The sequence below is a fragment of the Malaclemys terrapin genome, chromosome 13 (assembly GCF_027887155.1).
Source record: "Malaclemys terrapin pileata isolate rMalTer1 chromosome 13, rMalTer1.hap1, whole genome shotgun sequence".
In the NCBI taxonomy this organism is placed as follows: domain Eukaryota; kingdom Metazoa; phylum Chordata; order Testudines; family Emydidae; genus Malaclemys; species Malaclemys terrapin.
The window spans coordinates 30387849-30401983 of record NC_071517.1 but is presented as its reverse complement, the minus strand read 5'-3'; the positions used below and the strand labels follow the sequence as shown (position 1 = coordinate 30401983).

The 14135-nt window shown below is 50.4% G+C and overlaps 1 protein-coding gene across 1 annotated transcript in view; it reads right to left on the bottom strand.

Annotated features, from left to right (window-relative positions):
• Positions 1–449: 449 nt before the first annotated feature.
• The window catches only part of LOC128848248 (zinc finger protein 420-like), a 34433-nt gene continuing 20747 nt past the window's right edge, over positions 450–14135 (bottom strand). The window contains exon 5 of the mRNA XM_054048122.1: positions 450–12475. Coding sequence (XP_053904097.1) covers positions 10284–12475 — 2192 coding nt within the window. The 3' untranslated portion in view covers positions 450–10283. The remainder of the gene's footprint in view (positions 12476–14135) is intronic.

Here is a 14135-nt window from a genome sequence, read left to right as displayed (position 1 = left end):
GGTCTAGTGGGATAAAGGTGGGGGGCTTGGAATCAGGACTCCTGGGTTGTGTTCCTGTCTCTGGGGGAGGGGAATGGCATCTAGCGGGTTAGAGCAGGAGGGGCTGGGAGCCAGGACTCCGCGGTTCTATCGGTGGGATGGGTTGGGGGGAAAGGAATGTGAGCTAGTTAATAAAAGTGGGGGAAGGAGATGAAGAAGCCTGGGTTTCTCTATCACTGATTATCACCTAGACCCATATTTTCAATAGACAGAGAGCGGTTCTCATTGCACCAGCGAGCTCCCCAGTACATTGCTATAGTTACACCAGTGCAAATTCCCCTAGTGTAGCCAAGCCCGAATAGAGCAGGTCCTGGCTTAGCTTCTCCAGGGTTCAAGGATGTCTCCTTTAGCTCTGCTCTCTTCTTCCGCACGTGGCAACAAGGGGCTCCAATAAAGCAGCCTCCACAAGGTTGGGGACAAACAGATAAAAAGGTCAAGTTTATTTATTTACAGGCTCTAATGCTACTGCTTGGGCTATTTACAGAGGATACAAAAGCATAGCAAAATGGAAACAGGCTCAGAAAACAAACAACACCACTCATAAAAACACTCCAAGGGGCGACGCATAAGTAAAATACAGGACTATCAAAATGAAACTCATTTGCTTCTATAACCATCAACCAGCTCCGCATTTAGGATCCTAGTCCTGGAGATAGGTTGTTCCCATCATCCCTCACCCAGGCACATAAGCAAGCCCGTCCAGCCTCTGCTGTCCAGGAGGGACACGTGAGAGCATTTAGGGCGAATACTGAGACCATGTCAACATGGGAGAGATTTCCTGGCATGGCTATTCCACTCTGGTCTAGTTTAGCTATTCCATCCTAACTCCCCCAGGTGGACACTCTTGTCCGAAATAAAGATGTTTTTATTTTGGAATAATTACATGGAATGCTAACTCCAGAGTAAAATCACTTTTTATTTCCCAATAGTGTGTCCACATTGGAATGTTATTCTAGAAAAGCTATCGTACAATAGTTATTGCACTACAGCTATGCTGGCCATTTCCCCTCCCCCACAGACAAACCCTCCGCTGGGCCAGTCCTTCAGCAAAGATGCTGCCCAGATGAACCACTAAGTGCAATATTGCTCTCAAGAGCAGCTTTTCAGGGAGCAAGGATGGCCCAGTGGTTAGATCACTGGCTTGAGACTCCCCAGCTCTTGGTTCAGGTCCCTTCTCTGCCACCGCCTTTCTGCATGACCTTGGGAAAATCACTTAGGCCAGGTCTATGCTACCAATTTTCTGCTACCAGTTTTTCCAGCAAAGGTTTGTCAGTTGGGAGTGAGACAAAATCATGTCCCCAGAGCTGTGCCAGCAAAACCCCCATGTAGCCACAGCTTACCCTGGCCAACAAGCCCTTTTGCTGGCATAGCTTATGTCGTTCGGGGAAGTGGTTTAACTATACTGGGAAAACAGCTGTCTCCCCATGGGGAGGTGGGCTCTCAGCTGGGATACTAGAGTGATGTATGTAGTGTGGTCTTCCCCATAGCGTCTCTGTGCCCCTGTTCCCCATCTGTAACATGGGCATGTTAGCGTTTGCCTACTTCACAGGGGTGTGTGAGATGCTACAATGAGAAAAGGGTTAGACAGAGTTTAAACAGGCCTCTTCTTACTGCATCATCCTATTCCCCATGTATGTCTTTACTGGAGCAAGTTTTGCCTACTTTATACTCCTGATAACATGACCCAGAAGGGATATGGCAATTTACAGGCTCAAAATGCAGGGCAGAGTTATGCAATTCACCTCACAGCGCCAATGCAAGGTGAGTGGGTAGCATTGTTATCCACACCCAGGTTACAGGTGGGAAAACTGAGGCACAAGAAGGCAACAATGACTAACCCCACCCCAGATAGAGATCTCCGGCAGAGTGAGGATTGGAACTCAGGGCTTCCCCAGGCCCAGCCCTGTGCTCATTCCCCTCCAGACCAGACAAGCCCACCCCTCTCCCATGCTTCTCATCTGGTTTGTGTATCCTCTCCAGAGCTGAGTCCAGTTGCAGACTCCGTGTCAGTGTTGACAATACAAAAAGAGCCCAGTTCCACACTCAGCTCCCAAGCTGAGTTTACAGAGCTGGCATTTAAAAGCAGGATCTTTCGACTTCTCCCCTGAGGAGTCACTGAGAGACGATAAACCCGATACAATTTTGCAGTCACTTCCCCAAGTTAAAACTGCACTTCAGCTGCCTCTTTGTTCCCCACAAGAGAACGGGCATAGTGCATTTCTTTGGCAGTGCATGTGGCCAGAAATCTTTGTCACCCACCTATCCATTTTCATCCCTCCCTTTTCGTTTCCATAGCCCCACTGGCTTAGACTTCCTATGGCCTCAGGACACATTTACCACGCTACCAATCCCAAGATGTCAAAAAATCAAGAGTCAAGCTCCAAAAATCATCAGACTGATTTAAAAAAAATCAAGAGGTTCTTTAAAAAAAAAAAATCAAGTTAGGGATTTTTATTTTGCTTTCGGTTCATATTGGGGTCCAATTTTCAAGTTTTTCTCTTCAACCACAAAGGCTAGAAACTGTTTTAAATGAAAGCTCAGATTCACCCCCTAATCACATGCTTCCAGGAGCTGGGGCTTAAAGGAAAACATTAAATGTCACGAGACTCATGCTAAAATTGTAAGAGTTGGCAACCCTATGTTTAGTATCATTCAGCCCCATTTTCACAGCAACTCATCGGTGTGCCAAGTCATTGTATTATCTTGGAATAGCAATGCTACAAGGACCCTGACACTAGCTCTGCTGAAAAGGTTTAACTAGGGAATAGGGTTTTTTTGGTCTGGACACAGTATTTCAGTAATGCTGCCTACAGAGGTGTCACAATCTCTGCCATTCACTTTAGTGAGTTAAAACCTGCTCATGCCCTAGGAAAGGAGGAACTGCCACACTGGATTAGGCGCCACATAGCCCTGTATCCAGTCTCTCACAGTGGCCAGCGTCAGCTGCTTTAGATGAAGGTGCATTTATACAATTCCCTGCCCCAGGGGGAATTTTGTTCCTTACCTCCATCAGCCAGTGACTGGCTCATTTCCCAGTAGCAGGAGCATTATAACATGCCCACATTTTTCGCTTTGGTCGTGGAATGGCAGAGCTCGTTACCTGCAGCAGGCCTGACTTTTCTGAAGTGACTATTGATTTTCGATGCCTCCATTTTTGGAAGCATGACTTGAGACCCTTTCCGGGGACTGCTTTTCAGAGAGTGGGGGCTCAGCACCTTTCTGAAAACCAGGCCACTTTCAAAGGCGTCTTAAGCCACTTTGGAAAATGTAGCCCATTCATGAAACACTTAGTACTGTGGCAATGGGCTGAGTAGTATCTAGTGGGAATGAGTTCCACAGGTTAATTACGCACTGGGCGCAACTACTTTTTTTCTTTTACCATCTTTAAATAGGTGGCTTTTTCAATTCCACCGTGTGCTCCCTATAGTGGCTGTGTTATGGGAATGGCATGAAGGGGAGCACCCACTGCACCGTTCATTTCCTCCATCATGCCACTTCCCCTCTACACTAAGTCCTGACCTTTATAAATCTATCCAAGATCCTGATATTTTTCTTTGCTCTTCTGCATCACATCTCTATTTGTGCCATATCCTTTCTCCTGTGAGTAGAAGACAGTTGGCTGCAGTACCCAAGATGAGGGGTGGGTTGACCCTTTAGGGCATGGCCTTAGAGGCTGGGATTTTCAAAGGCAAGGGGCGTTGACCGAGCTGCCTAGTCTTCCCATTAATTTCAGCGAGAGCAGACTCAGGGAATCATTTCAGAAAACACCCCCATTACGTTTCCAGTAATACTCTCAGTACAGCTTTCTGTCTCCTTCGGCTGGATGCGGTTCAGCGCATGCTGGTCTGTGTCAAGTGCTCCCAATGGTACTGCAGCAGTAACCCCCCTGCTCCCAAAAAGCCTTCTTCATAGTGGGCCAGTCTTTGGTACACCCCACTCTAGCAGGCTCGCCACTTTAGCACCTCCACCCTGCCCACTTTAGCACCCCAGCAACAGGTCTGCTGCTCTCGGTAGTGGCCTTGCAGACAGAGTTGGTCCATGGTTTGGGCATACCTCACACCTCTAGCTGCAGACAAATGTATTCCCATTCAGCCCTGGTGCCTCTTTGTTGCCCATCCTTTGAAATGCCACTGGAGCATTTATCATTCCAAAAGGAAGCACCAGCAGGCAAACTGGCCAGCGTTTCCAAGGGCTCACTGTGCCATTGAGCCCTTGGCAGATATGGTACCGATCTACCACCCCATTGGCCTTTCCGACTGGGTTCAGCTTTCAGACTCTGAGATCCCTGTGACATGCCCTCAAACTGTCCACGAAGAGATACATTTCAGTTTTTCTAGGGAGACGCCTCTGACAGCTTCTCAAAGTCACTGGCATGGAAACCCTGCATACAATTTGTACCAGCCCCTTTACTGAGCAGGCAGAAGCATCTGCACTATGCTTCCGTCACCAGCAGAACAGCTCTCATGGTAGCACAAGAGCTCATTCTAGCATCAGCCTTATGTGTTTCCCCAGAAACAGCAGTGACAGGTGGAAAACTCCTGTTTCTTCTTTCAATTTGCACCATTCACAAACTTTCTCGAAGGCACATAACAAACCCACTCCAGATCAGGCATCCTTCAGCGGTGTGTTTACAGAATAACTGTTTAAAGCGGTGGAGGTTATTCTTCATCTTTCACCATCACCCTCAGGTGAAAGACCAACAGCTGCTGGAACAGTCTCTCTGCTCATGACCGCGACAGTCCTGTGGCTCTTCCTGATAATGCCATCCCTCGAGATCTTGCTCCTTGTCAATGTAACATTCCTCCTGGCATTGATACTTCTCTGGTTATTGAGGGTTCACTCCATGTGTAACATTTCCAGTTCCAGCTGCAATACCACACACTCGTCTTCCACCAAAAAATACCTCATCCTTATTGCTGAACAAGATCACAAGTCTGAATCTTTTGGTCTTCTAGTTCACACATGAGGTTGAGTCTCAGGTTGCACAAAGGCCTCTGTTACGTAGGCTATACCTCTCCTGATGCAGTTCCTTCTTGATATCCCACGTCTTTCCACCTGTCTTTCTATTTAATAGGTCTATCTAAGTGTCTGTCTTCAAAGCATCCCATCATCGTGGCACCTAAGGTGCTAGCACAAAATTAAAGGCTGCAAATAATTTAACATCTAAGTTTAATGTTTGTCACTTAATCAGGTTAATTGATTTTATGGTTCCTCACCATATGCATGAAATCAAACTTCAAACCAAAAACAACAAAGGTTTTCTCCTGTCACTTCAAGTGTCTGTTTCTTTAAGAACAAGGAACTTCCTGGACCAAGTAGCTCTGAATATTCGAACAGAACTCTGGATCAGCTGGCACTTGCATTCTGGTTCCAAGTTTCTCATCCTGATGATGCAAAACCCATTCATAGACTTCGTGGGAGGATTGTTTTTTTCACTGGGCTGTGGGGTGTTTATACTCTGAAGCGCCAAGCCCCACTGTCAGAAACAGACACTCCAAGCCAAAACCCAAATTTGAAAATGCTTGGGGATTCCAAATCCCATTTTTCTTCTCTTTCATGACCCACAAAAAAGCTAGGATCATCCCAAAACACAATAGTCCAAATGAAGCCTGGTTCTTTAGTCAGCGGTACAGTACAGTTTTCTGGGTCTTTTTATGGGAGGGTTAAAAACATATATTTAGGCCCGAATTGTTAGACCTCAGTGCCTAAACTGTTAGATATTATACAGATGTTTAATGCACTACTGGAAGGCACTCAGATGCTACGGTGATGAAAGTGGTATAAAAACCACTCGGATAGAATAGTATCAGAGGGATAGCCGTGTTAGTCTGAATCCACAAAAACAACGAGGAGTCCGGTGGCACCTTAAAGACTAACAGATTTATTTGGGCATGAGCTTTTGTGGGTAAAAAACCCCACTTCTTTACTAGAATAGAATTCTCAGTTGGAGTTTTTCACTGCCTTCAGGTCAATGACACAACACTAATGTACACCAGCTGAGGATTTGGTCCCTATAGCCATATGAAGGCATCTAAATGAAATCTGCCTGGTTCTCAGGGGCACTGGGCAGCCATAAAGACTATCAGTGTCAAGGAGAAGCAGCAGTATTTCATTTATTACTATCATGGGTGTAATACTTGGTGCCCCAGTCATGGGCCAGGAGCACAGCACCTCTGAAAAATTAGGCCACTCACGTAGGCTGGAGTTTTCCCAAAGATGTAATGATGTATGCAGTGTTGTTGTAGCCGTGTCGGTCCCAGGATGTTAGAAAGACAAGGTGGGTGAGGTAATATCTTTTATTGGACAACCTTCTGCTGGGGAGAGAGACAAGCTTTCGAGCGACATGGAGTGTGAAAGGTACTCAGTTTTAAGTCTACACTTAAAACTCTGCATCGGCACAGCTGTAGTGCTTCAATGAAGACGTTCTACACTGACAGGAGAAAACTCTCTCAGTGGCACAGGTTAATCCGCGACGCCAACATAGCACTGCCTACATTGGCACTCAGGTCAGTATAACACCACTTGGGGTGTGAGTGATGTAGTTATACCGAAGTAATTCTGTGGTGTAGACCAGGGCTCAGAGTGTCACAGCTAAATACAAGATCAAAAAGATAGTTCAGCATAAGTACTAAGTCCTTATTCTAAGGGACCATTCAAGGCAAAGTGTGACTAACACCCTTGTAATCACAGAACAAAAAGGGGGTTAGTGGGTTACATAAATATAATAAGTCATAAATCCAGTGTCTTTATTAAGACCATGATTTTAAGTGTCTAGCAAAGTTATGAATTTAAACTCCCAGGCTCATGTTTTGAAGGTGTTCAGCAGGTCAGATATGGGGGGGATTACTTTGTGACAAGTGTTCACACACTGGTGACAGAGTTTTTGTCTTTTATCATTTTTCTGTGAGAGTTCATTCGAGAACGAAGTGATTGTCTGGCCAGTACAACTATGTCGCTTTGGGGTGTAGATCGTTCACACCCCTGATTGATGTAGTTATATCAAATAATTCTGCAGTGTAGACCAGGTCTAAGTTTCCCAGGTCTGAAGAAGAGCTCTATGTAGCTTATAAGCGTGTTTCTCTCACCAACAGAAGTTGGTCCAATAAAAGATATTACCTCCCCCACCTTGGCTCTCTAATGATTTAATAAATTAATCTGCATGCTTGCAACCACTTTGCATGTCATCATAAACTGCAGCTTCTGGCGAACAGAATATTGGGAATCATTAAAAAAGGGATAGATAATAAGACAGAAAATATATTGCCTCTATATAAATCCATGATACGCCCACATCTGGAATACTGCATGCAGATGTGGTTGCCTCAACTCAAAAAAGATATATTGGAATTGGAAAAGATTCAGAAAAGGGCAACAAAAATGATTAGGGGTATGGAACGGCTTCCATATAAGGAGAGATTAATAAGACTGGGACTTTTCAGCTTGGAAATGAGACGACTAAGAGGGAATATGATAGAGGTCTATAAAATCATGACTTGTGTGGAGAAAGTCAATAAGGAAATGTTATTTACTCCTTCTCATAACACAAGAACTAGGGGTCACCAAATGAAAAATAGGCAGCAGGTTTAAAACAAACAAAAGGAAGTATTTTTTCACACAACGCACAGTCAACCTGTGGAACTCTTTGCCAAAGGATGTTGTGAAAGCCAAGACTATAACAGGGTTCAAAAAAAGAATAAATTCATGGAAGATAGGTCCATCAATGGCTATTGGCCAGGATGGACAGGGATGGTGTCCCTAGATTCTGTTTGCTGGAAGCTGGGGTAAATGATCCAGGGGTTGGATCATTTGATGATTACCTGTTCTGTTCATTCCCTCTGGGGCACCTGGCGTTGGCCACTGTTGGAAGACAGGATACTGGGCTAGATGGACCATTGGTCTGACCCAGTATGGCCGTTCTTATGTTCTTATCTTCTAACACTGTCCTGCCCCCAGCAATGATGGGGCAGGACATGGGGCTGCACAAACCTTGGAAAGCTGCAGGGAGATGGATGGGTTGCTGAGTGTGGAGAGAGCGTCTTGGTGCTGTCTGAAGGGTGCTGAAAATGCTGGGGGAGCTGGATGCTGAAGTGTCAGGGCTGCTGTCTGGGAGGCAGCCAGGGGATCATGTGGCTTGTACTGAATCTCCTCATATTCCATCCCTGCCAGCTGGGCACACTGCTGCTGCCTTCTGCTTTTCCCATGCGTTTCTTCCCTGCTGGGATCCAGTGCCAGGGGGCAGCAAAAGGCAAGCCAGGGAGGCGCCTTGCCTGCTCACGTGTGGCAGAAAGAGGGAGCTGAAGGCAAACACTTGGGGGGCAGAGAGGGGGGGTGCATGAAATTCCAGCTGGGATGTGGGAATACATGACAGCAGTTGCAAAATGCAAGGGTGATTTGGGATATGCTGGACACTTGGCGTTTGGATACACCAGCCTAAATATGGATTTAAGTAGTCTCAAGTATTTGCTGCTACCTGCTACCACACTGACTCTTTAGTTTCTTAAATGGTCTGGGGCTGAAGGGGAATCTCTCTTTGGGTATCAAGTAGTGTGCTGGGAGGGTGGCTAAGTCCGGATAAGTCCTCCCGGACTCCCTCCTTCTTCATTACAGTACAGCAGGTGTTTAAAACACAGCATTCTCCTCTACGAGTAACAGGAAAATAGATTTTAAAAAAATATTTACAGAGTCTAAAACTATCACCGGTCTATTTACAAGGTTACAAAAATTTAAAAAAAGGAAAATCGAAACAGACTTGGAAAACAGAGTCGCAAGAGCAGTCAGAGATAGTAATTGATCCAAGATGGAAGCAGAAATACGGGACGAGCCAAATGAAATTAGTTTGAGTGATAACTGTTACCTAGCTTTTCAGTGATGATCCTAACTAGAGGCAGCTGAAAAACAGGGTGGAAGGGGAGGGGAAGCAAAAAAATAAAAATAAAAATGTCAGGTCCAGTTTTCAAAATTTCAAAATTCTAAAATTTGCACAGAAGTTTTGAAAGTCCAGACGATGTTGGCCATGCTCTAGAGATGTTCAAAAAGAAGGGGGGGGGGGGAATAAAGGGGGGGGATTCACAATGTTGGAAAATTAATTTCTTCTCTTTTCCATCAAAATTCAAGAGGTCAACATAATTTTTCATCAGAATGTGACAATTGTTGACCAGCCCTAACTCTAACCTTCCCCCGCCAACCTATGCTTGGCTACAGGTATGGAGATGCCAGCCCTCCAGTAGCCCACGCAGTCAGCGGCTTGGCTTGCTAGGCTGTTGTGTCTCTGGACACTTGAACTCTGCAGGGTAGGGATTGAATTGTTCATTCCACTCACCGGAGGAGCATGGGACTTTGCTGCTGCTCTCAGCACAGGATGCTTTCAGTCTCGGCCTATCTGCCTTTCCCTTCAGGTCTGGGCCTCCTAAGATTTCTTTTACAACAGCACAGTGATCCCTGTGGGGATCACACAGAGTGAAGACAGAGAGGATCAGAGATGGAGAGGGCTCAGCAACCGCCTTGCCCAGAGATGGGCAAAAGCTGGTGACGAGCCAGGAAGGGGATCTGGTCCAGTGCTGCAGAGCTGAATGAGGATGTTGTGCGGCAGAATCAGAGGGGCCACTGGTACAGGCACTGGGGACACGAAAGGGAGAGGTGGAGGAACCAGGAGTGTCCGGGGGAAAGGCCAAAAGGATGGTAAGGAGAGAGGAGGTGGATGGCGTGAATGCCGAAGGAAGAGAAGGACTGGGGAAAGGAGAAAGACAAGACCAGCTTCATAGCCATAGCAGTATCACCAGCCCCATGCCTTCGCAGGCCCCCAAACAATCAGGAATTTGGCTTAAAAATACTAAATTCAGCATTGGGATTATTTGCCTTCTGGTGTCTGAGCCACCAGGGATCATGTTTTCCTGCCTTTCTCTGCAACCAGGACGAGAAATTTTCGAAGCTGAGATTCTCATGAAAATCCCCTGGCTCCAGGAACTGAGGCTTTAGGGAAAATGCCAAATATCACGAGACTCACCATGAAACTGCAAGAGATTTGGCAGTGCTGGTGGGGATTGGGGGGGGAGGGGAGGGTTGGGGAGACAGTGGGGGTGTTGGAGAGAAAGGTGAGATTCATGGGGTACCGGGGGGAGAGAGTTGAGATTATGTGGTGCCCAGTGGGAGATTGGAGGGGGAGAGGCAAGATTCATGGGGAGTAAGGAGGGAGGCAGGCAAGAATTAGGGGGAGCGAGGGGGAACAGAGAGGCTGCGGGGGGCGGTTAGTTTATCAGTGATGAGGCCGGGGCCCCGGACGGAGCAGGCGAGGGGAAGGAAGGGTGGGGGAAGGCACGGGATGGGAAGGACAGGGCCCAGGGCAGATCCAGTGGGTTATTGGAGAGGGCGGGGATGGAGATGGGTGAGGGCGAGGAAGGGAAAGAGGGTAGGGTGGGGAGGGGGGCAGAGGAGGTGCCCAGCGGGGAGGAGAAGGAGGCAGAGGAGAAGGCAGAGGAGGCCTGCAGGGGGTTGCTGGTGGCAGCGACGGAGTTCTTGGTGGCGGAGAGCAGCGAGGGCTTGTCGCCGGCGTGGGTGCGCTGATGCCGGTTGAGGTGGGAGCTACGGCTGAAACACTTCCCGCACTCGGGGCACTTGTAGGGCTTCTCGCCAGTGTGCACGCGCTGGTGGATGGTGAGCTCTGAGCGCTGGATGAAGCTCTTGCCACACTCGGAGCACTGGTAGGGCTTCTCGCCCAGGTGAGTGCGCTGGTGGGTGATGAGGTTGGAGCTGACGCTGAAGCACTTCCCGCACTCGGGGCAGCGGTAGGGCTTCTCCCCGGTGTGCATGCGCCGGTGGATGGTCAGGTCCGACTTCTGGATGAAGCCCTTGCCACAGTCAGGGCAGGCGTAGGGCTTCTCACCCGTGTGGATCCGCTGGTGTTTCACCAGGGCCGAGCGCTGCCCGAAGCCCTTCCCACAGTCCGTGCACTTGAATGGCTTCTCCGCCGGTGGTGGTGGGGGCTTCCCTGCTGCCAGGCTCTTCCCGCAGTCCATGCACTGCTGGGCGCGCAGCCTGGGGTGCAGCACAGAGGGCGAGATGCCGCCCAGACTCTTTCCGCAGTCGGTGCATTTGTGGGGCTTCCCTCCAGCCGCCGCCTGGGCCTTGGGGCCAGCGCCGCAGGCCACATAGCTCTTCCCGCAGTCCGTGCACTGGTGGGGCCTCTCGCTGGCGTGCACCCGCTGGTGCTTGATCAGCGCCGCGCTCTGGCTGAAGCAGCGTCCACAGTCAGAGCACTTGAAGAGTTTGCCGTGCTGGTGGGCGGCCAGGAAGCCCTTGAGGTGCTCGGGGCAGCGGTAGGAGGCCTGCTCAGCAGCATGGATCTTCTGGTGCCGGTCCAGGTGGGAACTGACGCTGAAACTCTTGCCGCAGTCGGGGCAGGTGTAAGGCCGCTCGCCAGTGTGGACGCGCTGGTGCCGCTCCAGGTCGGAGCGCTGGATGAAGCGCTTGCCGCAGTCGCCACACTGGAAGGGGCGCTCGCCGGTGTGGATGCGCTGGTGCTGGGTCAGGTTGGAGCTGCGGCTGAAGCGCTTGCCGCAGTCACCGCACTGGTAGGGCCGCTCGCCGCTGTGGGTCTTGCGGTGCTTGGAGAGTGAGGCCCGCTGGGCAAAGCACTTCCCACACTCGGGACACTGGTGGGCAGCCACCGCCTCCTCCTCGTCCTCCTCCTCAGCCTGGCAGGCCCGGTGACGGGCTGCCGGGCCGCCGCCGCAGCCCTTGCTTCCTCCGCAGGCATGGTGGCGGCGCTGTTCCCCCAGGTGGGTGCGCCGGTGCCGGTCCAGGTGGGAACTGACACTGAAGCACTTGCCACACTGGCCGCACTGATAGGGGCGCTCGCCGGTGTGGACACGCTGGTGCCGCTCCAGGTCCGACTTCTGGATGAAGCTCTTGCCGCAGTCGCTGCAATGGAAGGGGCGCTCGCCGGTGTGGATGCGCTGGTGCTGTGTCAGGTTGGAGCCGCGGCTAAAGCACTTGCCACAGTCGTCACAGCGGTAGGGCTTCTCCCCCGTGTGGATCTTCTGGTGCTTGGCCAGGATGGAGCGCTGGCGGAAGCAGCGCCCACACTCCCCGCACTGGTGAGGCTTCTCCGGTGTCTGCACCCGCTGCGCTGCCCGCCCGCAGCCATAGTCCTTCCCACACTCGGTACAGACGCCTGCCCCCCGCTGCTGCTGCTGCTGCGACAGTGGGGGCTCTTTCCCCTTCTTGAGGCTGGTGCGGCGAGTGGCTTTGCCCTCTTGCTTCCCCGGCGTGGGGCTCTTCTGCTGCGGTGGCTGCCCTTCCGACCGGCACTGGCTCCCGCTGGCTTTACCCTGATCGGGGCCCTCGGTTTTTCCTGGCAAGGCCTCGGGTGACTCCGCCTTCTCAGAACCTTCCTGGGGGGGGGTCGCCTCCTCATTGTCACTTGGCGCCCCGTCACCTGCTGGAGAACCCAGACACAAGTCAGTCCCTGCACCGAGGGGGAAGGGAGATCGGCCAAGGTGGGGATTAGCCCAGAGAGCTGCTGGGGAGATCGAAAAATCAGGAGCTGAATCTCCCCCCACCCCAAACACCCTGCCGAGCTCTCAAGGGGAGGGGACTACTCCCGGATGTTGTGGGAAATTGTGAGTGATGGCTGTCAGGAGGATCCAACAGCTGTTGGGAACAATCCTGACCTGGGTGAGATGTGGCAGAACTGGTGGTGGTGGTGATGGGGGAACCATCCATTCTGCCTTTGTTTGTTCTGCACCTCAGTTGTCTACAACTGCCTGCTCACTCTCACTTAAAACCATCTCTCCTTACCTTGAGCTGGGTTGGTGCCCACCCGCTTCTCTGTGCTGTCTCCAATCCCCACTCAACTTCTCCTGGCCTGCAGGACCTCCCAACCCAGCCCCTGCACTCATCTCGCTTCATACCACCCCATTCCCCTAGTCAGAGCTGCACGGAGCACCAAACCTTCCACTTTCCACAATGGTTTAAAGCAAAGGTGGAGATTCCAGGCTAAGTAGTCTTGAAGTTGTGGTGAGAAAAGGCGCTCTGATGCGACGATGGTGGGGGACACAGTTAAGGATGGTTGCAACAAGGTTTTGATTTAAAACTAATTATCAAACCACTCTGAAATCCAGACGAACAGTGAGATCAGCTTGAAAACTGGCATGCCAGCTAGGGTTGCCATCTTTCTAATTGCTGGTAACTGGACCCCTGAGGCCCCGCCTCTGCCCCGCCCATTCCCCACAAGGCCCCACCCTTGCTCCACCTCGTCCCTCATGGCCCCACCCCCTTCTCTGCCTCATTCCCCAAGGCCCTACGCCCATCTCTCTCTCCTCTCCCCTGTCCCTTGCTGGATCATAGCCTCCTCCCACCCCAGCTAGGCTCCCTCTGCTTTGGAGCTGGGACAGGAGCTGCTGCAGCCTGACAGGGAGCTTGCCTGCAGGTAGGAAGCAGCCCCAGCTGAGCAGGAGTTGGCACAGGTTAATGACCCAACGCCACCTCTACCCCATGGTACATCTGACCAGACACTGCCAGGTCCCCTTTTCTTGACTGGACTTTCCAGTCGAAAACCGGGCACCTGACAACCCTAATATGGCACCCAGACACAGAAGCCAAAAACCAGACTGTCAGGTAAAACCTGAATGGGTGCCAACCCTAATGGCAGCTCAGGGGCAAGAGTAGAATCTGTGTCAAACTTGGAGTCATTTGGTCCAAGGGTTCCCGAGAGACAGAGCTCCCCTGGAACTCCCTGTTTGTCAAACATCACCTTTCTCAGAACAGGCAAAACAGAAATGCAGCACAACAAACAAGCCGCCAAAACCAGTTGCTACAAAGCTCTTAGCCAGTGGTTCTCAAACTTCTGTACTGGTGACACCTTTCATATAGCAAGCCTCTGATTGCAACCCACCTTATAAATTAAAATCACTTTTTAATATATTTAACACCATTATAAATGTTGGAGGCAAAGCAGGGTTTGGGCTGGAGACTGACAGCTCACAACCCCCATGTAATAACCTCTTGACCCCCTGAGGGGGCCCAACCCCCAGTTTGAGAAAACCTGCTCTTAGCTATGCCTCCAGGAGGGGAGGAATGAACCACTGGAGAGCTCACAG